This window comes from Petromyzon marinus, chromosome 14, assembly GCF_048934315.1.
Source record: "Petromyzon marinus isolate PM22_M1 ecotype Great Lakes invasive population chromosome 14, UKy_Petmar_22M1.pri1.0, whole genome shotgun sequence".
NCBI lineage: Eukaryota > Metazoa > Chordata > Hyperoartia > Petromyzontiformes > Petromyzontidae > Petromyzon > Petromyzon marinus.
Genome location: NC_133680.1, coordinates 3,344,460 through 3,369,849, shown reverse-complemented (window position 1 = coordinate 3,369,849; position 25,390 = coordinate 3,344,460). Strand labels below are relative to the sequence as shown.

General features: G+C 47.5%; 1 protein-coding gene across 5 annotated transcripts in view; it reads left to right on the top strand.

Annotated features, from left to right (window-relative positions):
- The window catches only part of GRM8 (glutamate metabotropic receptor 8), a 132,782-nt gene that overhangs the window by 60,112 nt on the left and 47,280 nt on the right, over positions 1-25,390 (top strand). For all 5 annotated transcript variants that reach the window (XM_032954332.2, XM_032954329.2, XM_032954331.2 and 2 more), the window contains 5 exons: positions 872-1,012; positions 16,753-16,953; positions 18,716-18,855; positions 20,219-20,842; positions 24,144-24,455. In XM_032954332.2, the coding sequence (XP_032810223.1) occupies positions 872-1,012; positions 16,753-16,953; positions 18,716-18,855; positions 20,219-20,842; positions 24,144-24,455 (1,418 nt within the window). The remainder of the gene's footprint in view (positions 1-871; positions 1,013-16,752; positions 16,954-18,715; positions 18,856-20,218; positions 20,843-24,143; positions 24,456-25,390) is intronic.

Below are 25,390 nucleotides of genomic sequence, written 5' to 3'. Positions count from 1 at the left end.
CGCTCCGAATTAAATAACGTTTCAAACTTCGCACCGGCCAGGCTACGATTGGTTGGATTTTATTATACATTGCCATATAATACGTCTACATTCATCATTTAAACAGTTGTATTGTCATTTTTTGCTTGCCTTGAATTTTCTATGCTCACAAGACAATAATATCTTGCAGGCTACGTATGCTTCGTGAGGTCATCTACGTAATACTGCCCCCCCCACCCACCACCCTTGGGGTCGTACAGTAATTCGTTAAATAATTAATTCAATTTTGTCTCAGCTTTAACGTCCCGTTTGAAACGTACCCCAGTTCATTTTGTCCCGATCACAGCATTTTGTTTTGCCTCTTTTACACCCACGCATGGCGCTATGCGCACCCCGGGTTTATGTGCCACGAATGGGGGCCATCACGCAAAACGCCATCGATTTCATATATATATTTTTATCACGAGGCAGTGTTGTTGACGAGCGTGTTGAGTTTGTGTTCGTCGTTAACTGTTCCTGCGCTCTGCTGCCATAGCGGCAGCGTCGCCAAATAATTTGCTTCGTTCGACCATCGATTGCAATGTATTTCACCCGACTGCACCACCGTCGCGCGCCCGTGTTTCACAGGGGTAGCACACTCGCGACGACGCTCCCTGGGATCATAAAATTCGACACCCGACCGCTCGTTTTGCAACGACAGAACCGCTCTAACTATTATTATTCCTCTTGACCCCGTTCCCCCCCACCCCCTTGCTGTTTTACTGGCATGGCTGCCCCTCCGAGCAATATTCGCCTAATAGACCGGATGAGCAATAACCCCCCTGACCCACCGTGAGTGATATTGGCTGGCGCCGAGCAAACCTCCGCGTTGTCCGACCTCTCGCACCTGCAGAGTTCGACAAATACTTCACGTCCCGTACGCTGGAGAACAACAGGAGGAACGTTTGGTTCGCCGAGTTCTGGGAGGAGAACTTCAAATGCCGGCTGAGCCGCCACGGAGCAAGACAGACCGTGCACGCCAAGAAATGCACCGGTAAGTCCTTGATGCACTTTGTGATTTATTCGTCAGGGTTGGCCCGGCCGGTGGCTCAGAGATCAGAGCGTTGAGCGCTGAGCTGGTGACGCTGAGGATCCTGGGTTTGAAATCCAGGCAGCCACTTGTGATTAACGCCGGGTTCTTAAGGGTTCCTGAGCCTGAGAAAACATTGCCTGTCATCGGGTGATCGGGCAGACGTCCTTTGACATTTTAAAACAGAGATCGGTGCACCGACTTAGTACAATTGTGATCTGAGGTTTGTTTGCATTCAGGATTCAGCCATGTGTGATTGAAAACCAGGTTCTCAAGTGCCGTAAGTTGATGGTATCATCCCAGTTATACAAACGACTGCACATTAAAAAAAAACCATCACAATAAATTTGGTTCTAAACTTAATTACATTAATTTATAGCTCTGATAATGAAACCGCCATGTGATGAACATTATTCTCAATGGCAGGGCAGGTGGGAAAGTGTTGTTGCCTAATATATGGAACAGCCGTCACTTGAAGGCATCTCAGAGGTATTTCTGTAGTATCCACTTCCGTGGGCAGTTCAGAGGTGAAGGGCTGCTCTGCAAGAGATCCGACTTTGAAACTCCGTCTCGTTACCAGTGGCACAGTCGTGATGAAACAAATATTTTTTTGCAAACATTCGACTTGAAAAACCCTCCACACTTTATCACGAACGTATTCAATATAGATCCTTAATACTTGGGGACGAGGGCAGAAGAGTAATGACACGTGTGCCCTTTGATTTAGCTCCGTTCATGCGCGAGCAGCAAGCACACACTCCGGGAGACGTTGCGCGTTCCTATTTTGTTTGGCAGGGAAATAAAACGTTTAAAAATACACACGTGGAACGAAATTATAAACTAAATATACACTCATGTAATAACAATGATGACGAAGACAATTGTCGCCACTGTATCTCTGCAGCAAGAAACACCCTAACGAACGTTGCCGCGAAGGGCCATCCTTTCCCAAGGCACGTCCATGCAATATTAATCGCAGGGGCGTCAGCGAGGCTGTCAATAGTTAAGCTCGCGGTTCCGTACGACGCTTTCGCCCCGCCGAGGGCCCTGGGTTCGAAGCGTCGGTGTAGGCCTGTGCCTCACTCGGCGTCTGTCATGTGGCCCTGCTCTCGGCTAAACTCACAACCAAGCAGGGACGACCTCTCCCCCCGCCCCCATCCCCCCGGGTGGGATCAACGAGTCACCCTTAGCCACTGCCTTCTGCGAGCGTCGTCAAAACCGAGGGGAGATTCGGTCCGTTTTCGGTGCTGCGTTTGGCCACGTCTCACGAGAAGGAGGAGACGCGGTGGGGTTGTGCGTATGTGGAGGATTGGGAGCGGTGGCACAGTGGTTAGCGCGCCGCGCTGCGAACCCGGCGAGCCGAGTTTGATCCGCGATCGCAACTGACATCGGCGGTGTGTGATATCTGGCCTGGGCTTCCACTAGGTCGACTCAGCCTCAAAATTAGTAAGTGGTGCAATGGTGTAAGCCTTAAGTACTTGGGAGACAAAGGCGGCGCAGGCGTGGTGCTGGCAACACCGTCCGCCTTGTGTGTTGTGCCGACCTTTATAGGTGCTCATTAACAGCGCTTGTCATTACATTCTGTGGATGTTTGGGGCGAGGTGGGCCGTATATCTTGTCTTTTGTAACGTGCAGAGCAGAGAGCCATGTGCCCTATGAAACCAGTGGTCTGATTTGTTTTTTTTTACCTGGCTACCACCGGCTAACACCAGTGGTCAGTGATATCTAAACCAGTCCTGGGCCACCCCTTGGTTGACTTAACATTCAATGATTACCTGGTTATGGGACTCGTGTGTGTCAATGTCAGCACCGGGTGATGTACTGCCCTGGCCTAATAGGGGCTCGCTAACAGCACAACACTCCGGTCTGCGAGGCTAGACAGCACAAGGGTATTACAGGGAATGGTTGGGTACGTGTGGGCAACGGAGACGAAAGGGTTAAACGGCTGTGGCTTGGTAATGGTTTGTGCCTGTTTTTGTTGGCATTTCCATGGATAATTAGGCCCCCGGCTCTTTGGGGCACAATTATGGGTACGGGCATAAATTACATATAAGAGAGTCAGCATGTTTTTTTTCGTGCACGTTTCCGTTACATTCATCCATCTGGGCAATGCAATTTAAAGTAAAACTACCAAAGTAGGGATTAACACAGAGAGTCGCAATCCAAGCCCAGTGGCTTCCACATTTAGCAAGTCATCCTCACCATCATCGTAATCCGCCACAATCAATCCACTGCTGGATGAGGGCCTTCCCCAGGTCACGGTTCTGCGATGCAACAGACTGCATAGCCACCTGGCTCACGAGCTGATTTCTTCATTCCATCTGGCCCGGCGGACGTCCACTTGGATGCATTTCATTCATTGGCAGCCACTCCATCACTGTTCTTGACAATTGGCCATCATCACAATATTACCCCATTGGTGGTAGTACATGATACAGCTGCTCACTCCGAGCTTTCAGTGCTCTGATACGTGCATTGTCTTTGTACTGTTCGCCTTTTGGCGTTGTCCTCTGGTCCGACACTGCTGAGATGGGGCTCTAAAGAAGGCTGTTTAAGCCAATCAGTTTCAAAGACAGTGCCATATATTATCAGAGCATGTTTGTTTGCATGTTCACCACAAGTACTGTGTGGTTAATGCAGACTTGATAACTTGTAAAAGGTTTCTATTGGTTGTTTGAACATCTTAACGCCTATCGTATTGCCAGAAAAGATACAGCCTATTCTTATGTTTTCATAGTACATGCCCGTTATTACGCATTTTAAGTAAAACATAAAAATAGTACAGTTGGTGTGAGCATATTGAAATTAATTGACGGAGTACTTTTATTTGCCTAGAATGACAAATGGTTCAGATTCTATCTGGGAGGTTCGACAATATTGGGGTGTCATGAAGAAGAAGACTTCAAAATTGGGCAGTGGAGGTGCCAGTGACGGCTGCCGACGGAATTATTATTTGGCGGCTTGAGGGGTGGAGCTCACGCGCTAAACATGTAAAGATGATTTGACTGAGAACTCTGGGTTAATTCAATTCATGCCCTCGCGACTTGATGGACTGTCACGTCTTAGGGTCGCGATTCAATTAAATAATTGTTTATTTTTGTTCAGCATTTTGGCGAAATTAGTGGCCCGCGAGTAGCTGCGGCGGCCACGTGATCACATGACACACACACACATCGTACGTGAGTCGGAAACACCACGACATTCTTACGCATGTGATTCTAATTAACTTTTGTTCAAGATCTATGAGAGCCTCCAAATTATCACAGTTGGCTACGTACGGTGCAAAAGAAGTTCAGCATACACACATGACAATCCTTGACATCTCATCAATATTTACATAGCACCTTTCTTCAAGGCGCTTTGGAGCAATTATGGAATTGCACATAGGATGATGATTTGAAATGAAGGAGTGGGTTATTGTGAGCGATGGTGAAGTTTTAACGACGGTAGAACGAGGAGGGATTGATCAGGGGAGGGGTTGGGTTAGGCCTGGTCGTAGCTGGGCGGGGGCTGAAAAGTAATGAGGCATTATTGCGAGTCCACCTCGCAATAATGGAGAGATTGGCGTATCAGGGAGTGGTATGGTGTCATTTACGCGCGTGGGTGACAGATCTGGCAGTGGCATTCTGGACCATCTGGAGTCAGTCCGCTGTTAAAGTGATTTGGCGGCGAGGCCGTGGAGAAGGAAGTTGCAGCAATCGAGTTGAGATGCAACGGATGCGTTGGTGAGGGTTTGAGAGGATTCCTCCACACCCTCTGCACCCCCTCCCCTCTCCATTCCCCTCTCCCTCACTGCCGACCGATAACCCCGATTTCATTTGAGTCTCTTGTGATATCCCCTTTTTATGATTGCATCATCTACGTTGTTTTGAAAGTTCCCCGAGCCGTTGACCCTGTGTGTATGTACCACACATTGAACTTCTTTCGCCACCATACGTAGCCAATCGCGCCAATCGGAGATGCGGGGGAAGGACAACAAACAAAAGACAAAAATCATTTCTAAAGAAAGAAATGAGCTTATGCATACATGATGGGTTTACGTATGTGTAATGAGTCACTTCGGAGACACTAATAGTGGGAGGCACATACGTTTATTCTACACTTAAACACTTCTGTTCACACACGGGATAACTACAGACAGGTTAGGACAGCCGGCACGCTGCCTGACCCACGACGCCGAGGAGACAAAGATGAAGACGCAGCACGACGGGTTCCATTCCAAACGACAGCCCCGATTCAGCCTCGGGACCTCCCTTTTATGCCCTCCAGCGTGGCCTGGCTCCACCCTCGGCCACGCCCACTTCTGGAACCTACCAGAAGGTTCTGGGCTATACCCCACGTGTCCCCTCTGTCACCTTTGCCCTACATCCGTTACCCCGGCCTATCACGTGCCCTGTTAGCCGGCCAGGCTTCTACGTCCTCAGATGCCCTCTCTCTGCCAGCAACCAGCGCTATGCACCCGAGTGACCCATTCCATGGCATTGCATGCTCTTCTGGCAGATCGGCTGCTCCACCCACAATTCCCCTCTCTGTCAGTAAACAGCGCTATGCGCCGTAGCGACCCATTCTATTTCGCCACATATGTATGATGAGTTTATGTATGTATGACATGTAGAGCCATTCCCTTCCTCTTCACAGCAGCACACGTCCCTCGTCACGTGGGCGCGACGAGACGAGCGATGCTTAGTATCGCTCGGGGGGCTTCTAAAGAGCCCCATTAAGCTTTGGGTGTGGCTTTTACAAACCCTCGTGGTCACGAAGGAAGGCAGTGGTCAGCACGCACTATGCAACGATTTATGGAAGCACACCGGCAAAGATTCAGCGGCTATTTTTAAAACTCGTCGTCATCGGCCATGGTCAGTCCACCACCGGACGAAGGCCTCCCCATGCCACTCTTGCGATCGATAGATGTAACGCTCCAGCTAGCGCGAGCCAACTTCAGTTGCTCCACCTGCGTGCTCAACGTCCTCTCTGGCGTGTCCTCGTTTATCTTCAACCACCAGCGATCATCCCTTCTAGCAACGTGGGCTGCCCAAGGCCAATTACAGTTTTGTTCTCCTATAGCGCTGCGTGTTTTTCATTGGATGCAACGCGATCGAGTGAATGGAACTACGTCGCAGCGCGAGGAATAAGCGGTCACGTGTTATCGCGGACCGTGCTTAGCCCTATATTATATATTATTTATCATAACGCGATTTGTTATACAGCAACGCAGGAGAACAGACTTTAATTCTCTTTATGGTCTACATAACATCACTAACTCGCCGCGTTGTATCCTCTCGAATCCATGTGTTCCGCTTACTGTCTCTCAGTGTTAATTACAAGCGTGCACCTCTCCACACTTCTTCAGGCACTTTCCAGCTTTTCCATATTTCTCCGTGACTGTTCGTGTCTCCGATCCACATTTAGCGATGGGTTAAATGACATTCCGATATAATGTCTGCATTTTCAGAAGTTTGGACGGTTCTGCGATAATGCTCCTCTGATTAGCACGGTTGGCTACGTACAGTGGCGAAATAAGTTCAACACACATGGCGGAATTTTTTTTTTTTCATCACAAGAATAATGCAGGCATTTTGGACATGGCGATGCAATGGGCCCTGCAATGTATCGTAGCGTAAACATTTTTAGAAGCTCTGAACGCCCATATAATGCTTGCGTCCAATTTTATGATCGTCAGGTTCTGTCCAACGGTTGTAATTCCATGACCGTGGAATTGACCGTATACAGATATTCCATCTTTTTTGTCATTTATATGTTTGCTTTTATAGCTAATAAGGTTTTATACCAGATATTAAATTTTAAAAAGTTAGTTTTTATCTTGGTTGAATCTCCAGCTATTTGTGGGTGTATTATTTGGCAGACTGACACCAGAACGTGATGCCCATTGTGTGTTCTGCTGTGTAAATTGCACATCAATCAGTTGAATTCATCCACTGCCTTGTCACCTGCATAGCCGCCCACTTAAACCTCATCCACAAATTCCCATTGAGGAGCCCCTTGTGGCTTTATCCTTCACGTCTGTCGACGAGCGATGGCCTGGTTAGCACGAAGCCTCACGGGTCTGGTTCACGAACATTCGAGTGCAGAGGTCAGATTTCCTGACCTTCTGTTCTCAGCCTTTCTTAGGCAGGCGTGACACTGCCGTGGTGAGGGAAAACGTAAGTAGAACTCTATTAAATTTCGATTTAAAGCTTTCGTGACTGCAAGGATTCATCTTCTTTGGTTCTTTCTGTAAAGTCACGTAGAATGAGAATAAACTAATAAATTGATAAAATAAAATAACACAATAAAATTCTCATGACGTTTCGGCCAAAACACAAGCGGCCTTCATCAGGTGAAGGTACGAGACTGTCTTGAGGACAGCGCTGGAGCGATCAAAGCCAAGCTCAGATCGCGACCTTTAAGCTGTGTGAGAAGAAACAGAGCGCCTTGACAAAGGAATTAGCATAGAATTTAGCATTGAAATAGCTGAGTGATTAGCTTGTGACTGGTCACAGAAATGGCTATGTTAAAGTCAAAGCATACACATCCACAGAGGCACCCCTTGACAAAGGAATTAGCATAGAATTTAGCATTGAAATAGCTGAGTTATTAGCTTGTGACTGGTCACAGAAATGGCTATGTTAAAGTCAAAGCATACACATTCACATAGGCACCTAGTACAAATAAAATAGGAGAATTTAGCATTGAAATAATTAGGAGAATTTAGCATTGAAATAACTGAGTGATTAGCTTGTGACTGGTCACAGAAATGGCTATGTTAAAGTCAAAGCCTACACATCTGAGCTATTAACAGTAACTGGGTATACACTACACTATATAATGAATACTATATAGTAAACCAATAAAAAAACTAAAATATAAATTACCGCAATGTTATCAATAAACTCTATATATTCTCCAATCAGCTAAGCTACCAACAATAAGTCGTTAAATATCACAATGCTATATGGCGAAAAAATGGGTCGATTCTTACCCTCATCTTTAGCCATCACTCCAGTCATGAAGAAGGATCCTCTTGTGGAGCCACTCAAAACCATCACCTTACCCTACATTGCAGGGGTCTCTAAAAAGATCTCCAAAATCCTGAATAAACACAAGATCCAGGTCCGATTCAACACAGTACATAAAATCCGTGATCTGGTTCCATCTGTAAAATATGCTGTTCCAGACATACAGTACCCGGGCATTTACAAATTAAAGTGCCTCTGCGGTAGTAGCTACATTGCAGAAACCAAACGACATATCTCGGACCGCATCCACGAACATAAAGCAGACTTGAAACACGGTAGAACGAACTCCTCTGCCGTGGCAGATCACTGTTATAATTCAGTAGGCTCACATGACATTGACTTCTCCAAGACGGAGGTTCTTTGCAAACCAACCGGCTACCATGAGAGATTCGTTCATGAGGCCATTCACATATACAAGCACAGAGACAATTTCAACCGAGAAGATGGATTCTGGCTTAGTAACCATTGGAAAGATGTTTTAAACCATTTCCGTTCTTAATTAATTGTATTTTACGATGACCTTCAGACCGCAGCTCTTTCGCTGGCATTGACTCTTAATACCTCTCACACCACGGTTAATGGTATGGTTTACAACATGGAGTATAACAGCGCCTCGCAGCTGTCTCTCTTCCCCTCCTCCGTTCTGACCATGGATGAACTCGTCCGTCTGAACGGGGCTCATAGCTATCCGTGGTGCTAAAGTTGAGGGTAAGAATCCACCCATTTTTTCGCCATATAGCATTGTGATATATAACGACTTATTGTTGGTAGCTTAGCAGATTGGAGAATAAATAGAGTTTATTGATAACATTGAGGTAATTTATATTTTAGTTTTTTATTAGTTTACCATATAGTATTCATTATATAGTGTAGTGTATACCCAGTTACTGTTAATAGCTCAGATGTGTAGGCTTTGACTTTAACATAGCCATTTCTGTGACCAGTCACAAGCTAATCACTCAGTTATTTCAATGCTAAATTCTCCTAGTTATTTCAATTCTAAATTCTCCTGATTTATTTGTACTAGGTGCCTATGTGAATGTGTATGCTTTGACTTTAACATAGCCATTTCTGTGACCAGTCACAAGCTAATCACTCAGCTATTTCAATGCTAAATTCTATGCTAATTCCTTTGTCAAGGGGTGCCTCTGTGGATGTGTATGCTTTGACTTTAACATAGCCATTTCTGTGACCAGTCACAAGCTAATCACTCAGCTATTTCAATGCTAAATTCTATGCTAATTCCTTTGTCAAGGGGTGCCTCTGTGGATGTGGATGCTTTGACTTTAACATAGCCATTTCTGTGACCAGTCACAAGCTAATCACTCAGCTATTTCAATGCTAAATTCTATGCTAATTCTTTTGTCAAGGCGCTCTGTTTCTTCTCACACAGCTTAAAGGTCGCGATCTGAGCTTGGCTTTGATCGCTCCAGCGCTGTCCTCCAGTCTCGTCCCTTCACCTGATGAAGGCCGCTTGTGTTGTGGCCGAAACATCGTGAGAATTTTATTGTGTTATTTCATTTTATCAATTTATTATTTTATTCTCATTCTACGTGACTTTACCGAAAGAACCATAGAACTCCACTCTGTGTCTCCAAGTCTTACCTCGTGGCGTGCTCTTGCCAATGACATCGAGTGATCCAGCAGCTGTCGATTAAGAAGGCAGGCTCTGCAGACGAGAGCCAACTTGTAATGAGGCACCGCACGCCACTCGCTCGCTCTCGAAGGGAGAGAGAGAGAATGGCTCGGAGACGTGAGGAGGAACCACAGATATGCGAATGTACCTATGTATGATGAACTTCTTTCGCACCGTACGTAGCCAACCTGGCTAATTGGAGGTGCTGGGAAGTACAACAGACTAAACACAGAAAGCAGTTCTAGACAAATCAGTTTTCAATCCAGATTTAAAAGTGCACGGCTCCAGTGGCTTCCTAATGGCCACAGAGGCGCATCTGAAAGTGCGTGATTCGGTGAACAGTTTTTGTTCGATGGCCATCCAAAGCCGCTGCTGCGAGGATGACCGGAGTTTGCGCGATGATGGTTTATGCTCCTTGGTGAGATCATCAAGAAGATGTTGTTGTTCATTTTCGGCAAGATGAACAGGAAAGGCGGCAGCAGCAGCAGCACCCAGGCCGTGAGCTGGCGCCGAATTTCCCCCGAAGCTCTGCGGTCCGAAGACGATCGAAACTCGTCCAGAGCTGTCTTGCTGCTTGATGGTCTTGGTCTGGAAAGACGATATTCTGGGACGGTGCAGGATGCAGAGGATCCATTTCAATCAATCACTTGAGAGGATCTCGGAGGTAACCGCGATATGCTTCCTCGCGGGCTGTTCTAAAACACAAAGGGTTGGCGCTGCTCTGAGATTTCCGAACAGATTGTTCATCTCGCGAGACATGACGCCGATAGCACAATTGGTATGAAATTGGGTCAAATGGCACCAAACAATGGATAGAAATCAGATTGCATAGCCCTATTCTGATTTTTTATTATTTTATCTTGATATTTGCTTAGTTGCAGTGGTCGCATATTATCGTCAGACTCTGCATGTTCTTTGGTTCTTTCGGTAAAGTCACGTAGAATGAGAATAAAATAATAAATTGATAAAATAAAATAACACAATAATATTCTCTGTGTTGTGGCCGAAACGTCGTGAGAATATTATTGTGTTATTTTATTTTATCAATTTATTATTTTATTATCATTCTACGTGACTTTACCAAAAGAACCAAAGAAGATGAATCCTTGCAGTCACGAAAGCTTTAAATCGAAATTTAGACTCTGCATGCTTTGCAGCTTTCATGTTGTGCAGAGATTGCGATGATTTATATAATACGTTTTGGCACCACTTATTCATCACTGACTCTGTCTCACTACCTTGCACTGCGCAGCCACTAACCTTAAGCCATGAACCGCCAGATTAGTGCATGAATATATATAAGTCTCGCTGTTTGTGGTGACACTCCGCTCCAGCCTTTAATTTGAAGCAACGTGGAACACAATGTTAGCAATTGACCAATCACAGCCCTTTGTAAATCCACTGCTCCATGAACGCCTTTCCATGCCACGTCAGCGATCAGGGTTACGTGACCTTACTTTCACGTTCTGTTCAGCGTGAGTTGAAGGGGGGACTCAGAGCCTGTTTAGATATCACTTACCACTGATGTTAGCCATGGCTGGAATATAAACTCAGAATGCTGGGTTCAACATGGAATGCAGGAGTGCAATATATGGGCTCAACTAAATTTCTGAGTGCTGCAGTGCGCTACATTCCCTCCCATTCAATTTGTATGCGCGACCAGCGGTGAAATCATTCAGATCATACTGAATATCCCCCTCTCCGAGTACGATCAGCGGGTGGGGTTCAGTTGTGACGTGGGGTTGAGTGTCACCTCCGCCGTACGGGGAGGGCGATGATGAAGCCACTTGTCAACATCGTGAGCGAAAGACGTCCCCAATGAACACGCTGACGCCGCTCGGCTGCTCTCCGATACAGTCACACGCTGCTGTGCAGGGGCATGGGGCCCTGGCACTACAAATTAAATTTGTGGGGGTTGGGGGGGGTTGCCTCGCCAATTACCTTCGTCGTAACGCGTCGTCTGCGCTCCTCCAACAAGCGTGGTTGCCTCCGGTGCAGTTGCACTGCCTGTACGCTCGATAGCTACGCCACTGGGTTCTTACTCCATTGGTATTCTCGAAGATGATGCGTTCTGTGTTAGTCTTTGGGCGTATACGAAAGTCTATGGGTTTGCGTTAGTCTTTGGGTCCTATGCCAGTCTATGGGTCTCTTATGCGAGTCAACAGGTCGTTATGTAAGTTTATGGATCTCAGTGATGTAGCGTGTTTGGCATGGGGCCTGGTGCAAGAAATGAAAATAGGGCCCTCCCCTGTCCAATGTGCACCCTCTTTGTAGCCTGGCACCTGGATCCCTTGGGGCAGAGCATCCTGGTGCAATTGCAGCGCCTGCACACTTGATGGTTATGCCACTGCTGCCATATCCATCAGCCAGGTCCTGCCGTCAAATTTTAAATTTTGCTTATGTTGGGAGCGGGAGCACCGGACAGGGATAGTTGCACGCCACATCGTCTCCGCCACGAGTGTTTTATCTGCTTAATTTCCCCGCACCGGATAGGCGAGAAATTTCTCTATTAATGCAGCGCCTTTATTTATTTACGCATTCACTCCGCTCGCCCGTTTATTTATCCATTTATTTACTGCCGACTCGGGCGGCTAATCTTAACGGTGCGCATCTCCGCGACGCTGCCGAAACGACAGGCCGCTCCTTAGCGATCCTGCGGGGACTGCTCGATTCGTGAGAATTACGATCTCGTTTTTTCAGTCGCGCGAGGAGTTTCGTGGGGCGGTTGGTGGGTGTGGGGTATAACGCGCCACTCGGCTCGCACGTGGTGACGCGCCGCCGCCTTGCGCCGCTGTGAATTTTTAACGAGCACTCATTATGCTCAGAGGGCAGGCGGGCGCAGAAGCTCTCTCCGAAGAGGGCGCACGCCAAACTTTGCCTCCGCTTACGACTCCCGCGGTTCGCGCGTGCATTGGACGTACGACGAACACCGTACGTAGTCATCCGCGATAATCGGAGGCGCAGTTGGACGGACAACAACCTGAACACCAAAAACAGTTCGAAAGAAATGTGTTTAGAAACTAGATTATTTTTAAGTGCATAACTCCTGGTGGCTTCCCAATATCGGAAGGAAGAGCGTTCCAGATGGCCGCAGAAGCGCATCTGAAAGCAGGCGATGCAGTGACCGTGATTATTCGATGGCTAGCAAAAGCCGCTGCGAGGATGACCAGAGTTTTCGTGATGGTTTATGTTGCTTGACGAGATCGGCATCGGAATTGTGGTTCATTTGTCGCAAGCACTTTGTGTGTAATGAGTGTGACCTTATCATCTATTAGTTCGGCAACCGGAAGCCAATGCAGCTTGGTACGCATTTGCGGTACTCGTCACGACACGTGCCAAAGCATTTTGTGTACACTGCAGCTTGGTAAAAAAAAAATCCCAGACGTCCCGTAGAGTAGTGAGTTGCAATAATAGAGCCTTGTCATAACTATGCTGTGCTGCAGTAAGCCACTGTAAGTTGGCGTGTCTTCTTCATTAAAAAAAGAATGCTTTCATGCATTGCTTAAAATAAAATAAATAAATTATATAATCACATTTTATTTGTTCAAATAAATTTAATAACCCGATGTGTCCTGACTTTTGGGCCACCCAGTATAATATATATTAATTATATTATTGTGCTTTCATTTTGATTAACTTATTGATACGCAGTATTTGTTTCATGGGGTAGAGTGGTGGAAAACCCAGTGGTTCAAATCACCCACACGATCAACATGGTGTGAGGTGAGACTTTCATCTAGCAACGGAGAGTGATTGTTCAGCGTACAGAGGAGCTTTCCATTTTGACGTTGTAACTATTGTATACTTGACGATTATGCTACAACAACAAAAACGGATTTTTAATTCTTTAAAGCACAATAGAACCTGAACTCGCACTGGTTAGGCGGAAACATTCTCAGCACAAAACGACGGTCCGTCCAGGATAAAGAGTTGAGAAACACTGAAAATTGAGACGAGGCAAAAATCTACAGGATTACACGTTTGCACTCAACATAATTAATCATTTGTTAATACGTCTTTAATGGTCCCTTAACAGTTAGCATGTTGTGCAGAATAATTTAAGGATTAGCATGAAGTGAGTAAAATGTGCTGCAGACAATTCTGTTGATTCAGAAGTAGTGAGTGTATAATTTATTGAACATGAGCAATGTTTTTTTACATCTAAATAATGTTTTTTTTAAATATATTTAACTGTGTGGTCTTCTCCCACAGTTATTTTCCAGTTGTGCTATCGATGACATGCCATTATGTGTCCATTCGTAAATCCTGCAGAGCAGTGCACCACCTCTACTGTTGAATGGCCCATGGAAGGAGATGGCACGGAACTAATTCGGGGATCCCGTAAACTGACCTGTTAAAGATATTCATTGCATGGGAATAAAAATTAAGTTATATATTATATATTGAAAAATAACGTTTTGAAAAAAAGGCAAACTAAACTTAATTAATATGATGGCTTTTGTGCACTAATCGTTGACGAGCCTGTTCACATCAGCTCACAACAGGGGTGGCTGAAACCCAGATTTAAACCCAGGCTCTCAGTCACGCTGGCCCAGAACTCTGACCTCTGAGCCACCTGTCCACATCTGCAAAACAATACCAATTAAAAAAAGTTAATGCCGGCACAATATGCTACGTGCCAGCCTCACGTCAAGATCATTAATAGTGGCGGAAGAAACGTGAATACATACTGAGTTTCTCAGCGAGCCATGTGGTGTTACAACAAAACACTTTACAAAGCTTTCCATACCTCCCACTCCAGAGGTCACACATCAAACAGTCAATTAACACTTCCAAGCTGCACAAAAGCATAATTTTTTTTACAATAATCTGCCTTTGCTACAGGTAATTAGAGCGCGTTCTGGCCCTGACTGGGGACTACCGTTTGTAAAAGAAGAATGAGACTATCTGTGCTGACACAGCCAAAGCAGAGACAGAACGTCTGCCATGACCATCGATTGCTCATGCACCGCTTGCTCCGCCGAGCGCCGCGCGCGCGAATAAAAACTCACACGCTTCGCAAGGCGTAGGTAGAGACGCCTCGTAGGGGGGCACTGCTCAGTCGTGTACAGACGAGAAGAGGAAAGTCTTGCGTGTGAACTTGTGAAAAGGAAGCGTCTCAGCGGTGCAGATGGCGAGAGGAAGGGGACTGACCGTGCAGAACTTGGAGAACTTCGTTTGCACCGTACGTAGCCAACCGTGCTAATTCAGAGGTGCAAAAGGCCGGAACGGCACGTGAGCGGGTGGCTAACAACACCACGCCCGACCACCTTTGTCCCCTAGTGGCGATGTTTACACGTCGCGCGAGGTACTCATTCGAGGATGAGTCGACCTCGGTTCGGCCCAGGACGGGTTCAGATAGTCGTCCCCACCCACACCATCACCCACACATGCACTACCGACAGCCACGCGCGTTCACCACCCACGCGCGCTACTGATCGAAGGTTGCCGAGCTCTTTGGCAGAAGTGCGCAGTTGCTGGAGTGGAGAGCACGCACATGGGGCTCCAGTGAGATGAGGACTGGCAGGCAGGGACCCAGTTCAATGAATATGATCTCAAAGACAGCAAGGGCAATCTTCCGTGACTTGACGCCTCTGTACGATGTAAATATGCCAACTGTTTTTGTACAGAGCCTCGAGATGCGGTCACATGTAAGTCCCCATTGCGTCGCATTGCAATGTATACTCGCATAGAGCCGCAGGCTCACATTGTGTAGAAGTGCAATAACAACCGCCGTTCACCACTGAGTGGCAGTGACATGACTACGGCGCCTGTGCCAGGCGCAGTGCACTTTGAGGCAACGTGAAGTGTCGAAGGCTCGCTGGCAGGAGATCACGGGACAGAACCAGGTGCCCGTGGGTTGACTGGCTGAGATGGCGGGCAGATGCACCAACTGTGCTCCCCACTGTGCCAACTCTCTGCGTTTTATCCGCCCAGCACTCTGCCCGTAGATGTGAGCGTCGGTCCTCTACCCTCAGTTGCTGCTGGAGGGCGATTTGCTTCCAACTCCCCAGCAGCAGCGTCCTTCACGAACTTCCTCCACAGAGGCCGATCTTGACACCGCTGGTACCGGTCATTGTAAATTCCAATCAACCCCACATCTTACCGTATACCACATCAGTCCATCTCTTCCCTAGCCCATGCAATAGAATCATCCGGGCAATGAACTCACATTGACACCAATAGATTCACATACTGACCTATGAACGTATTTATACATCGTAAACCTGGCCACTGTTTCTCTACAGCATCTTGTGATGTGGTCACATTTAGATGCCACGTATTGTCTTGCATAGACTTACATAGGGACCCGAAAACACACATTCGAGACCCATAGGCTCACACATATACCTGTGACTGCCTGTCTCTACAAAATAAATATATCAATGTGCTTCTCGACATCTTGGGATGAACGTTTACAGACTATACGAATCCAAATTGTATTGTGTCACTGCATATAGCACAGTTGGCTACGGACGGTGGGAAATAAGTTCAACATGTATAAGTACCGAGGTGCGGCAAACCGTGGGAGCGTTTGTGCTTGGATCTGCTGCTGCTGCTGCTACTGCTGTATAATGGTCAGCAGTGCGCTGGACTTGCGCTCCAGAGTTCGCCGGTTCGATTCGTTTTCCCCGGCACAGCGGTGGAAGCGAGGACGGTGCAAGTTGTTTTAACCCTCCACCACCGCCACCACCACCACTACCCCGATCTCTGTCCATCCAGCGGCATAAGCAGGGACACCACAGTACATCGGCAGGTCGCGTGTGGTGGAGCTAAAGTGTGGGTAACTCCCCACCCCTTCCAAGACATCTTGGCACACGTGGAAGATTAGGCCAAATGACCCCCAAATAGAGGGGGGGGTTACTCTCATGGAGAAGCCTTTCCACCGGCAGCGGCATGAGCCAGGGAATTTCAGGGCCGTGCCTTTACCTTTGTACACGTGTCTGTTTGCATGTACGTACGTTGAAATTCCTTCGCACCGCACGTAAGCCAACCGTGCTGATCGGGGAGCCCACCGTGCTGGGTTTTTTTTGTTTGTTTGTTTGCTGCAGGCCAGGAGCGTGTGGGACGGGACTCTCAGTACGAGCAGGAGGGCAAGGTGCAGTTCGTGATCGACGCGGTCTACGCCATGGCGCACGCGTTGCACAACCTCTACCAGAAGCGGTGCCCGCGCCTCTCGGGTCTCTGCGTCGACATGGAACCCGTGCCCACCAAGGATCTGCTGGAGGAGATCCGCAGCGTCAGCTTCAACGGTCAGAGCCCTGCTCACGTGCAGTGAGCCGTGGTGGAGCTCGCCTCTCATAATGACAGTAATCGCGGCGATTTGCCAATAAAAGCCTCTCCCGAGTGCCACAGTTGTTTCCTTTAATGGTCTTGCATTACGGTGTTTCGGGCCAGTTCCTCGAAAGGTGTGTTGAGTTAACTGGGGTGAACGGTAGAGGTGCAGCCCTGCCTGTTTAACGCGTAGGCTTTCGCGGCCAATAGTATTCATAATAAAGGTTAACATCATGAGGCCTCCTTTGCTAGTAGAAAAATATAATAATAGGTTTTTTACCCTTTTTTTGGCAACAAAACTGACACCTTTTTACGAGGAATCATGTTTGCATTAACCACAATACCTGCGGTCAGAATGCAAACAAAAAACAACTCTGATAATGTATGCATTGTCCTTGAAATTTATCGTGAAAAGGTGTCAGTTTTGTTGCCAGAAAAAATGGGTAAAAAACCTATTATTATAATAAAAGTTTTTGGGTTAGATCGCGGAATTCTAAATGTGCCGTAACCCTCCACCACCCGACACAGCCCTGCAATCACTTGTTCAAGCGACTGGTGGCAGAAGGATCTTCCCCACTAGAGGGGGCTCTAGGGAGCACCTCAATGGAGTATTGTTGGTCAACTCTTCCACGCTGGTCTGATGTATTGTAAAAGGTGGGAGAACCCACACTTTACCCCGCCGGACACGAACTGCGTGGCCTGTGTGTCTAATATTCGGCTGCGGGATGAGCTGTGACAGCGCAGTGGGTTCGCAAGTGAAAAATCGCAAGTTCAAATGTCAGTCGAGGGTGAACGTAACCTATCGTCACCATCACTATCGCCATCCCTTAGGTGGTCAATAAAAGAAGTGCCACTGTGTGGGGAGTCCCCAGTGCTCGTCCTATGGAGAGACTGGCTGGGAACGTGGAATTTCCACCCAATGGCTTAGGGCCACCAAATTGAGTTAAGTCCTTGCCCATTGCTAATTTTAGTGGGGACACAATTTAACTTTGAATTGAATGTTTTTTACAAATGCTATTTTATGCAATTTGCAATCCTGTGATGGATTACTTGGCACTGTTTAGTTTTAATTGGTTGCTGCCTATACATACACACACACATCGATGTTATTCCTATGACATGACAACTGTGATTAACCTTATTTATCCCCATGTCCCACTTTGTGAGAGAGAGGTGCAATATCTCAATGAGTACCACTTTGGTTGAAACAGAGGATAATAAGAGAGATCTGACGAAAATGAGACCCTGCCCAATTTCCATTCGCAAATTGCAGCCGAACTCTTAGCAAATGCACCGAGCCTGAGACCGCACACGCTTGGGCAGACCCAAAATAAACAAAGACGAAAGAACAAAAAAAATCACAACTCACGTTTTATTAAACGAGGCAACTACTGCCGTGAAGTTTTATCGTCGCTCTGCTACGAGGCTGCTTTGCTCCGCCACTTGTTCACATCTCACGCCTCGGCGTTGCTTATTTACGCCCCAATTTAAAACCGTCCCGTAAATAATATCTCAAATGCCTCCCGGGGACGAATTATTATTATTTCCTTTCAAATGTGTTTTTGTTTTTGCGTGTTTTTTTGTTTTGTTTTGCTTGAACAACGACGTCAAATAAAAAAATAAATTTCCCGGCGCGGTCAATCACCGCGGTTCGCCATCCCCGTCCCTCAACCGACGGCTTGAAATCGTCGACGCTCCCGCAATCTCCCTCTCGCCTCCCCCCTCCCCCACCCACCGCAGGCAGCGCTGGGACCCCCGTGATGTTCAATAAGGATGGCGATGCACCAGGACGCTATGACATTTTCCAATATCACTTGCACAACACCAGCACGCCGGGCTACAACGTGATCGGAGAGTGGGTCAACCACCTGCAGCTAAATGTGAGGCTTTGGCAAAATTCATAAAGGCTTCCGCTTCCCCGTGCTCATGTTTTGTTGTTGTTGTTGTTTGCCTTTGCCATTTGGTTCACCTTTAAATATATCTGTGAGAAATGTTACGGATAAGAAATGTGATTTCACCCTTCCTCCTCCTGCCCCCACGACCAACCCCTTCTGCTTTCAGTAATTGTATATTGGTTAAATTAAAAGGCGATATTTCTTTTTATGACGAGAGAGAAATAGAGAAAGAAATGCCAATGTCAGACCTCTGCAGTTCTTTTAACATCTTGTTCCTCGAAAGTGCAACCCTTCATTTGTGCAAACATTTGCAAACACAAGTAAATACCCTGCATGGAATAGCAAGATGATATTTTGATGGACTGAGAGGTAACTGAATTTGTTCATACGCTTAAGTCTTTCGGTCAAATCACGTAAATGAAACATAATAGATCACGACGTTTCGATCGCAACACAATCAATCGTCGTCAGGTGTGAGAGAGAAAGCTGCTGAGATGTTTCCATCCTTTCTACCTATGTTAACTGACTCTCTGAGTTGTATTGCAAGGTTGGATATCTTTGTATTGACAGGCTGGGTGTCCACTGCCCCAGCCCTTGTGGTTGGACCATCTCTAGTGCCACCCACCTACCTTGATGCACCCAATCTCAGGCCTATATAAGACCTTGTCTCAGCATCTTTCTCTCTCTCTCACCTGAAGACGATTGCTTGTGTTGCGATCGAAACGTCGTGATCTATTATTTTTGATTTACGTGACTTGACCGAAAGACCCAAAGAGAATGAATTCCTGCTGTCACGAAAACTTTAAATCAAATTTAATTTGTTCAGACGTGCACGGATGAATGGAAGAAAGACAGAGATTGATGGGTTTTGCAGAATGTGGGTAATTGTTTTTTCATTTTAATTCGGCACGTGGTGTGTTTGCCAAACAACATGAGGCCAATGCTGTTTGTCATTATACGAGCATCCGCATGCAGTGTAAATACGGGCATTAAAGCCTCGCCTTAATTCCATTGATTGAAGCTATTTTAAGTCATGATTCAATTGAGGAATGTGTTCTGCTTTGCCGGCTTTTAACCCATCCCATTTCTGTTGCTTCTAACGTTGTTTTCTGACTCGTTTTGCCCAGTTTCTTTCACTTCATTAGCCTAACCGTAACTTTACCACACAGCGGTCGTCACGTTAACTCACCCGGCTTTAACGTGCGGCGCTTATGTACCCTCGCGGACCAACGCGAGCTCATTTCCATCGCTCCATCTCCGCGTCGGCCGTCACGTTGCTCGTCCCGGCGTGGACGCGCGGAACCTCACAGGCCCATGCCCGCGGCCGCTGCCCCTCCCGTGCTTTTAGATCAGCGCGCTGCAGTGGACCGCCGGGAGGCGGGAGCTCCCTTACTCTATCTGCAGCATGCCGTGCGCGTCCGGCGAGCGTAAGAAGAAGGTGAAGGGAGTGCCGTGCTGCTGGAACTGCGAGCGCTGCGAGGGCTACTACTTCCAGCTCGACGAGTTCAACTGCCACCTGTGCCCCTACAACATGCGCCCCAACGTCAACCGCACGGGCTGCGACGCCATCCCCATCGTCAAGCTCGAGTGGCACTCGCCCTTCGCCGTCGTGCCGGTCTTCCTCGCCATCCTGGGCCTCCTCACCACGGCGTTCGTGATCGTCACCTTCGTGCGCTACAACGACACGCCCATCGTGCGCGCCTCGGGCCGAGAGCTCAGCTACGTGCTGCTCACGGGCATCTTCCTGTGCTACGCCACCACCTTCCTCATGATCGCCGAGCCCAGCCTCGCCGTCTGCTCCTTCCGCCGCATCTTCCTCGGCCTGGGCATGTGCGTCAGCTACGCGGCGCTGCTCACCAAGACCAACCGCATCTACCGCATCTTCGAGCAGGGCAAGCGGTCGGTGACGGCGCCGCGCCTCATCAGCCCCGCGTCGCAACTCGTCATCACCTTTTCGCTCATCGCCGTGCAGGTGCGAGTGCGTCGCGCGGGGCGTGCGCGCTTCTGCCGGCCGCCTGCGCAAAAAAAAGAGAAAAAAAACCCCGCTTTTGATCGTAAAGAGCGAGACCGTAATTTGCCGGGCGTAGCGAGAGAGCCGACAAATAGGCGGGCGGGCGGGCGGCGCCGCTTCTTTGGGTGCGCGCGCGTTCCGCTTTGATGTGAAACGTAACGGCGTGTTCACATGAAAAAAAGTCTCCGTCTGGACAATTGAAAGAGCCGTCGAGCAAATTCGAAGCCCTTCACGCTGGAGTGCTTCATGGGGAGTGTGACATTCTTTAGTATCATCATTATTATTATTACTACGCCTGTTTTACCAGGGATATCCTCACAGAGTCTCAAGGCTCGTTTTCAGGAGGGTCCTGCCAGGTCTTTGCAGGAGGGGTGGAGGCGATATTTCTCCTCATGTGATCTCACGGTAATTTGTAAGCATTGGGATATTTGGCCAATGCCACTTACATTGCTTGTGTTTCCTTCAGCTTTCAATGCTTTGCAATTATTACTCGAATAATTATTGATGTTATAGACCAATATATCCATAAACCCATTACGTAGCATTATTGTTAAGAGCAAATGTAAGCAGAACTTTGCTCTGTGTCTCCATATATACACAACATGTATTTTAATCAGGTTTTCTATCGGCTTCCCAGAGACTCATATTATCAAGCAACAAGGGTTTAAGCAAACAAACTCTGGACTGGCTTCGACTTTTTGGGTCTCATCAGCCAGGCTTGTTAAACAAGTGTTATTGGCAAGAGGACTTATATGTGGAGACACAGAATAATGTTATACAATATATAGTATTATACAGTATCAACAAATGCATATATATATTGAGTTCAACATAGATGTCTAACGAAAATGGGGATGTGTCTTATTCCATGATCTCATATGTGTGTGTATGTATGTGTGTATGTATGTTTGTGTGTGTATGTATGTATGTGTGTATGTATGTGTGCATGTATGTGTGTGTATTTTTGTTTGTATGTATGTGTGTATGTATGTTTGTATGTGTGTTTGTTTGTATGTATGTGTGTATTTTACTTTGAAATTAATTAAGGACATCAAAGGAGATGCATGCTTAAATCAGCCATCACAGAAGTGAGTTTTGTAGTTAAGGCTAAGGATACTGTAGGCCTTTCTGGGGAGCGGTGGCGTCGTGGTTAGCGCACTGCGCTACGAACCCGGTGACCCGAGTTCGGTTCCCTCTCACGACCAACACCAGTGACGATTATTTGAACCGGTTCTGGGCCTCCCTTAAGTCGACTCAGCCTCAAATGAGTACCTGGTGTGGTGAGCACCGATGAAGACTAGTGGCGATGTAAACATCGCCACTAGTCCTCATCGGTGCTCACGAACTGCACTTGCCCCAACAGCATTTTGAGGGTATGCGGGGATCTTTGTTATTGTTGTTGTTTATGGGGGGGGGGGGGGGAAATCGGCACCTTGCCATTACACACAGAAAACCCACGTGACTCACACTGCACGGGGTACGTGTTCGGAGCAATTTCTCCGGTTCATGCAATTTGTATATCCAATTTAACACACAGTCGGCTTTCGCGACCAATATCATCCATAATAGAGGTTGTTTTGTATTAGATCGTGTAAATATATAAATGTGCCGTTAAACCCGCCACCACCTGACACAGCCAACTAGTAAGGGTTGTCACGTAAACAGGACATTCCAATTGGCATGTTCTGTTTACGTGCTGACAGTTGCATTTGGGAGAATTTAATATTTCTCTGTTGTGGCTTGGCTCTCCAACACACCGATGTGCTGTACTAGTGACGAATTGGCCACGTTCTGTTTACGTGACAACCCTTACTAGTTGGCTGTGTCGGGTGGTGGCGGGTTTAACGACACATTTATATATTTACACAATCTAACCCAAAAAACCTCTATTATGGAAGATATTCAAAATGATAATACTAGTGACGAATAAATAATCAATAAATAGATAATTAATATTTTTATGCCGGTGTTAAAAATAAATTAAATAGCCCTATGTGACCTGACTTTTGGGCCACTCCGTAAAACTGGTCAGGTTGGTTCAAGGGACGGAGCATTAATCTGGCATTTGCTGAGATCCTGAGCTCAAATCTGGGTTTCAGCCACCGGTGATTAAACCGCGTTCTCAAACGTATAACGAGGTTTTAGCCTAGTCATTGATGATTGCAAAAACAATTTAGCCATTGTGTGATTTTCGCACTTGATTTGGCTAAATTCAAGCTTTTGGTATTAACAATTTTGATTTGATTGCCATGCAATGAACATTTCTGTATGTAGCAGGGCATGTGGTCATGCGTGCTCTTCAGTATAAGGATGTGTACAGCCGTTTTGTCAACCCACCACTGGATGATGGGCACCCCTCGCTATAACCCCGTGGGGGTTATTTGACTAAACTTCACCACATGGAGCGTAGAACATGAGAGCATAGAAGTACATCGGAACAATGGATGTTTATTCCACTGCCCCATGCTGCCCGCAACATATCTCCACAGCCCTATAACAACCTCTTGGTCACTCATCCAAGCACAATCAATGGTCAACCCAGCTTCTGAAAACTGGGATCCACCTTTGATAAGTCCCCCGGATAAACACTGTATATGTGTGCAGACTAAAATTGGAAGGTTGTGAGTTCAAATCCTGGTAGGGGTATGAATGACTAGTCCCATCATCACTTCCTTCCGGGGGTTGATAAAACTAGCCCCAGCCTGTGCTGAAGTCAACATTGGTTGTCCAGTGGAGCGGCTCACACCCACCCATAGGAATTTGGAATTGCCACCACTGCCTCCGCAGGGCTGTTTTCCACAGGAGATGGGCACCAATCCCTCCTCAATACTCAACTGTACAGGAAATCACTTTCACTTGAGCACAAAACAAGTGCTAAATCACAATCGCCACGCTCGTCAAACCGCAGATTTCTAAATTTATTAAATTCAACTATTTTTTTTTATTTTACAAGATAAGGCCCACTGAGCTATACAGCTCTTTTTCAGAAGTGACCTGGCCACAAATGATAGCTCAACGAAGTGGCTTATAATGTGGAAATTTAAAGCAGCCAAATGCTCTGATCGCGTGACGTTGATTCTAATTGTGGAGGGGAAAACCGGAGAACCCCGGAGAAAAAATCCACACGACCACGGGAAAGAGAGACAAGCAAGCTCCAAATAAACAGCAGGCGTCAGTGTCGAACCCACGACCTCCTGTATACCGAGCGAGGCAGTTAACATCTCGCCGCCACCTGCCCGTCCACCCCGCATTTTGTCCCCAGCTCCTGGGAGTGTGCATCTGGTTCGGGCTCACGCCGCCACACACGGTCATCGACTACGAGGAGCAGCGCTCGCAGGAGGCCGAGCTGGCCCGCGGCATGCTCAAGTGCGACATCTCGGACCTGGCGCTCATCTGCTCGCTGGGCTACAGCATCCTGCTCATGGTCACGTGCACCGTGTACGCCATCAAGACGCGCGGCGTGCCCGAGAACTTCAACGAGGCCAAGCCCATCGGCTTCACCATGTACACCACCTGCATCGTGTGGCTCGCCTTCATCCCCATCTTCTTCGGCACCGCGCAGTCCGCCGAGAAGGTACACGAGTGTGCTTGTGGAGCGGCGGCGGTGGAAAGGTGGGGGGGGGGGCGGTGGGAGGAGGTCGGTGGAGGTAGTGGGGGGGGCTGTTTGGAGGTGGGTGGTGGGGGGGGAGGTGGAAGGGGGGGCCGTGGTGGAGGGGGGTGCTGCTGGTTTTCCTCAAGCGGTGTAGTGGAGCGACTGTAGGCAGGGTTGATTTAGTCAGCAATTATATGGGCTTTAGTATCGTTGGTAAAACATAAAAACCGGTGGATTTTTTTGTCAAACGTTAGTGCGCAGATTTCGCTTGATCATTAAAATAGAAAATGCTGACTAAATTAGCACTGCATTTAAGAGATAAGACTAGCCTTTAAATGCTCACCGAATTAACACTGTGTGCAATGTTAATTAACACTGTTATGCAGTGTTAATGTAAGCACCCAGCATTGGGCTATTTGACAAAATCCCGCGCAGTCTTAATCATGTTGACTTTAACGACTGAAGGAAATCCACAGACCAAGGCTTTTACCAAAATTCCACGCGCGGTCTCCGCCAAGACTAGAGACGAACAAGACGAACATGCTGACTCGGTGAACACTCGGCGCAGGGGGGGGGGGGGGGGCAGCCCACTGCCTCTGCGATGGCTTCGGGTGGGGCAAGGGATTCCGGAGAAGGATTTGCGCTTACAGAGCACTCGCCTAACTACGTACGCAACTCTATAAGCGTCTTACAGCGACATCTCATCTCAACATGGGGGGAGGGAGGGAGGGGACATTTCCCCCAACATGCTCCCTGGACAGATTTGGACACTTCTGCTGTCGGGATATGCCACTGCCTCCCTGGACACATTGTCGGCAAAATCACCGACTCTGGTCTTCAGGCCTTCAAATGCCGAGCACACGCACACTGGGGACATCTCCTGACTTCACCACACGCCTTGTAGGGACTGAGTCTTT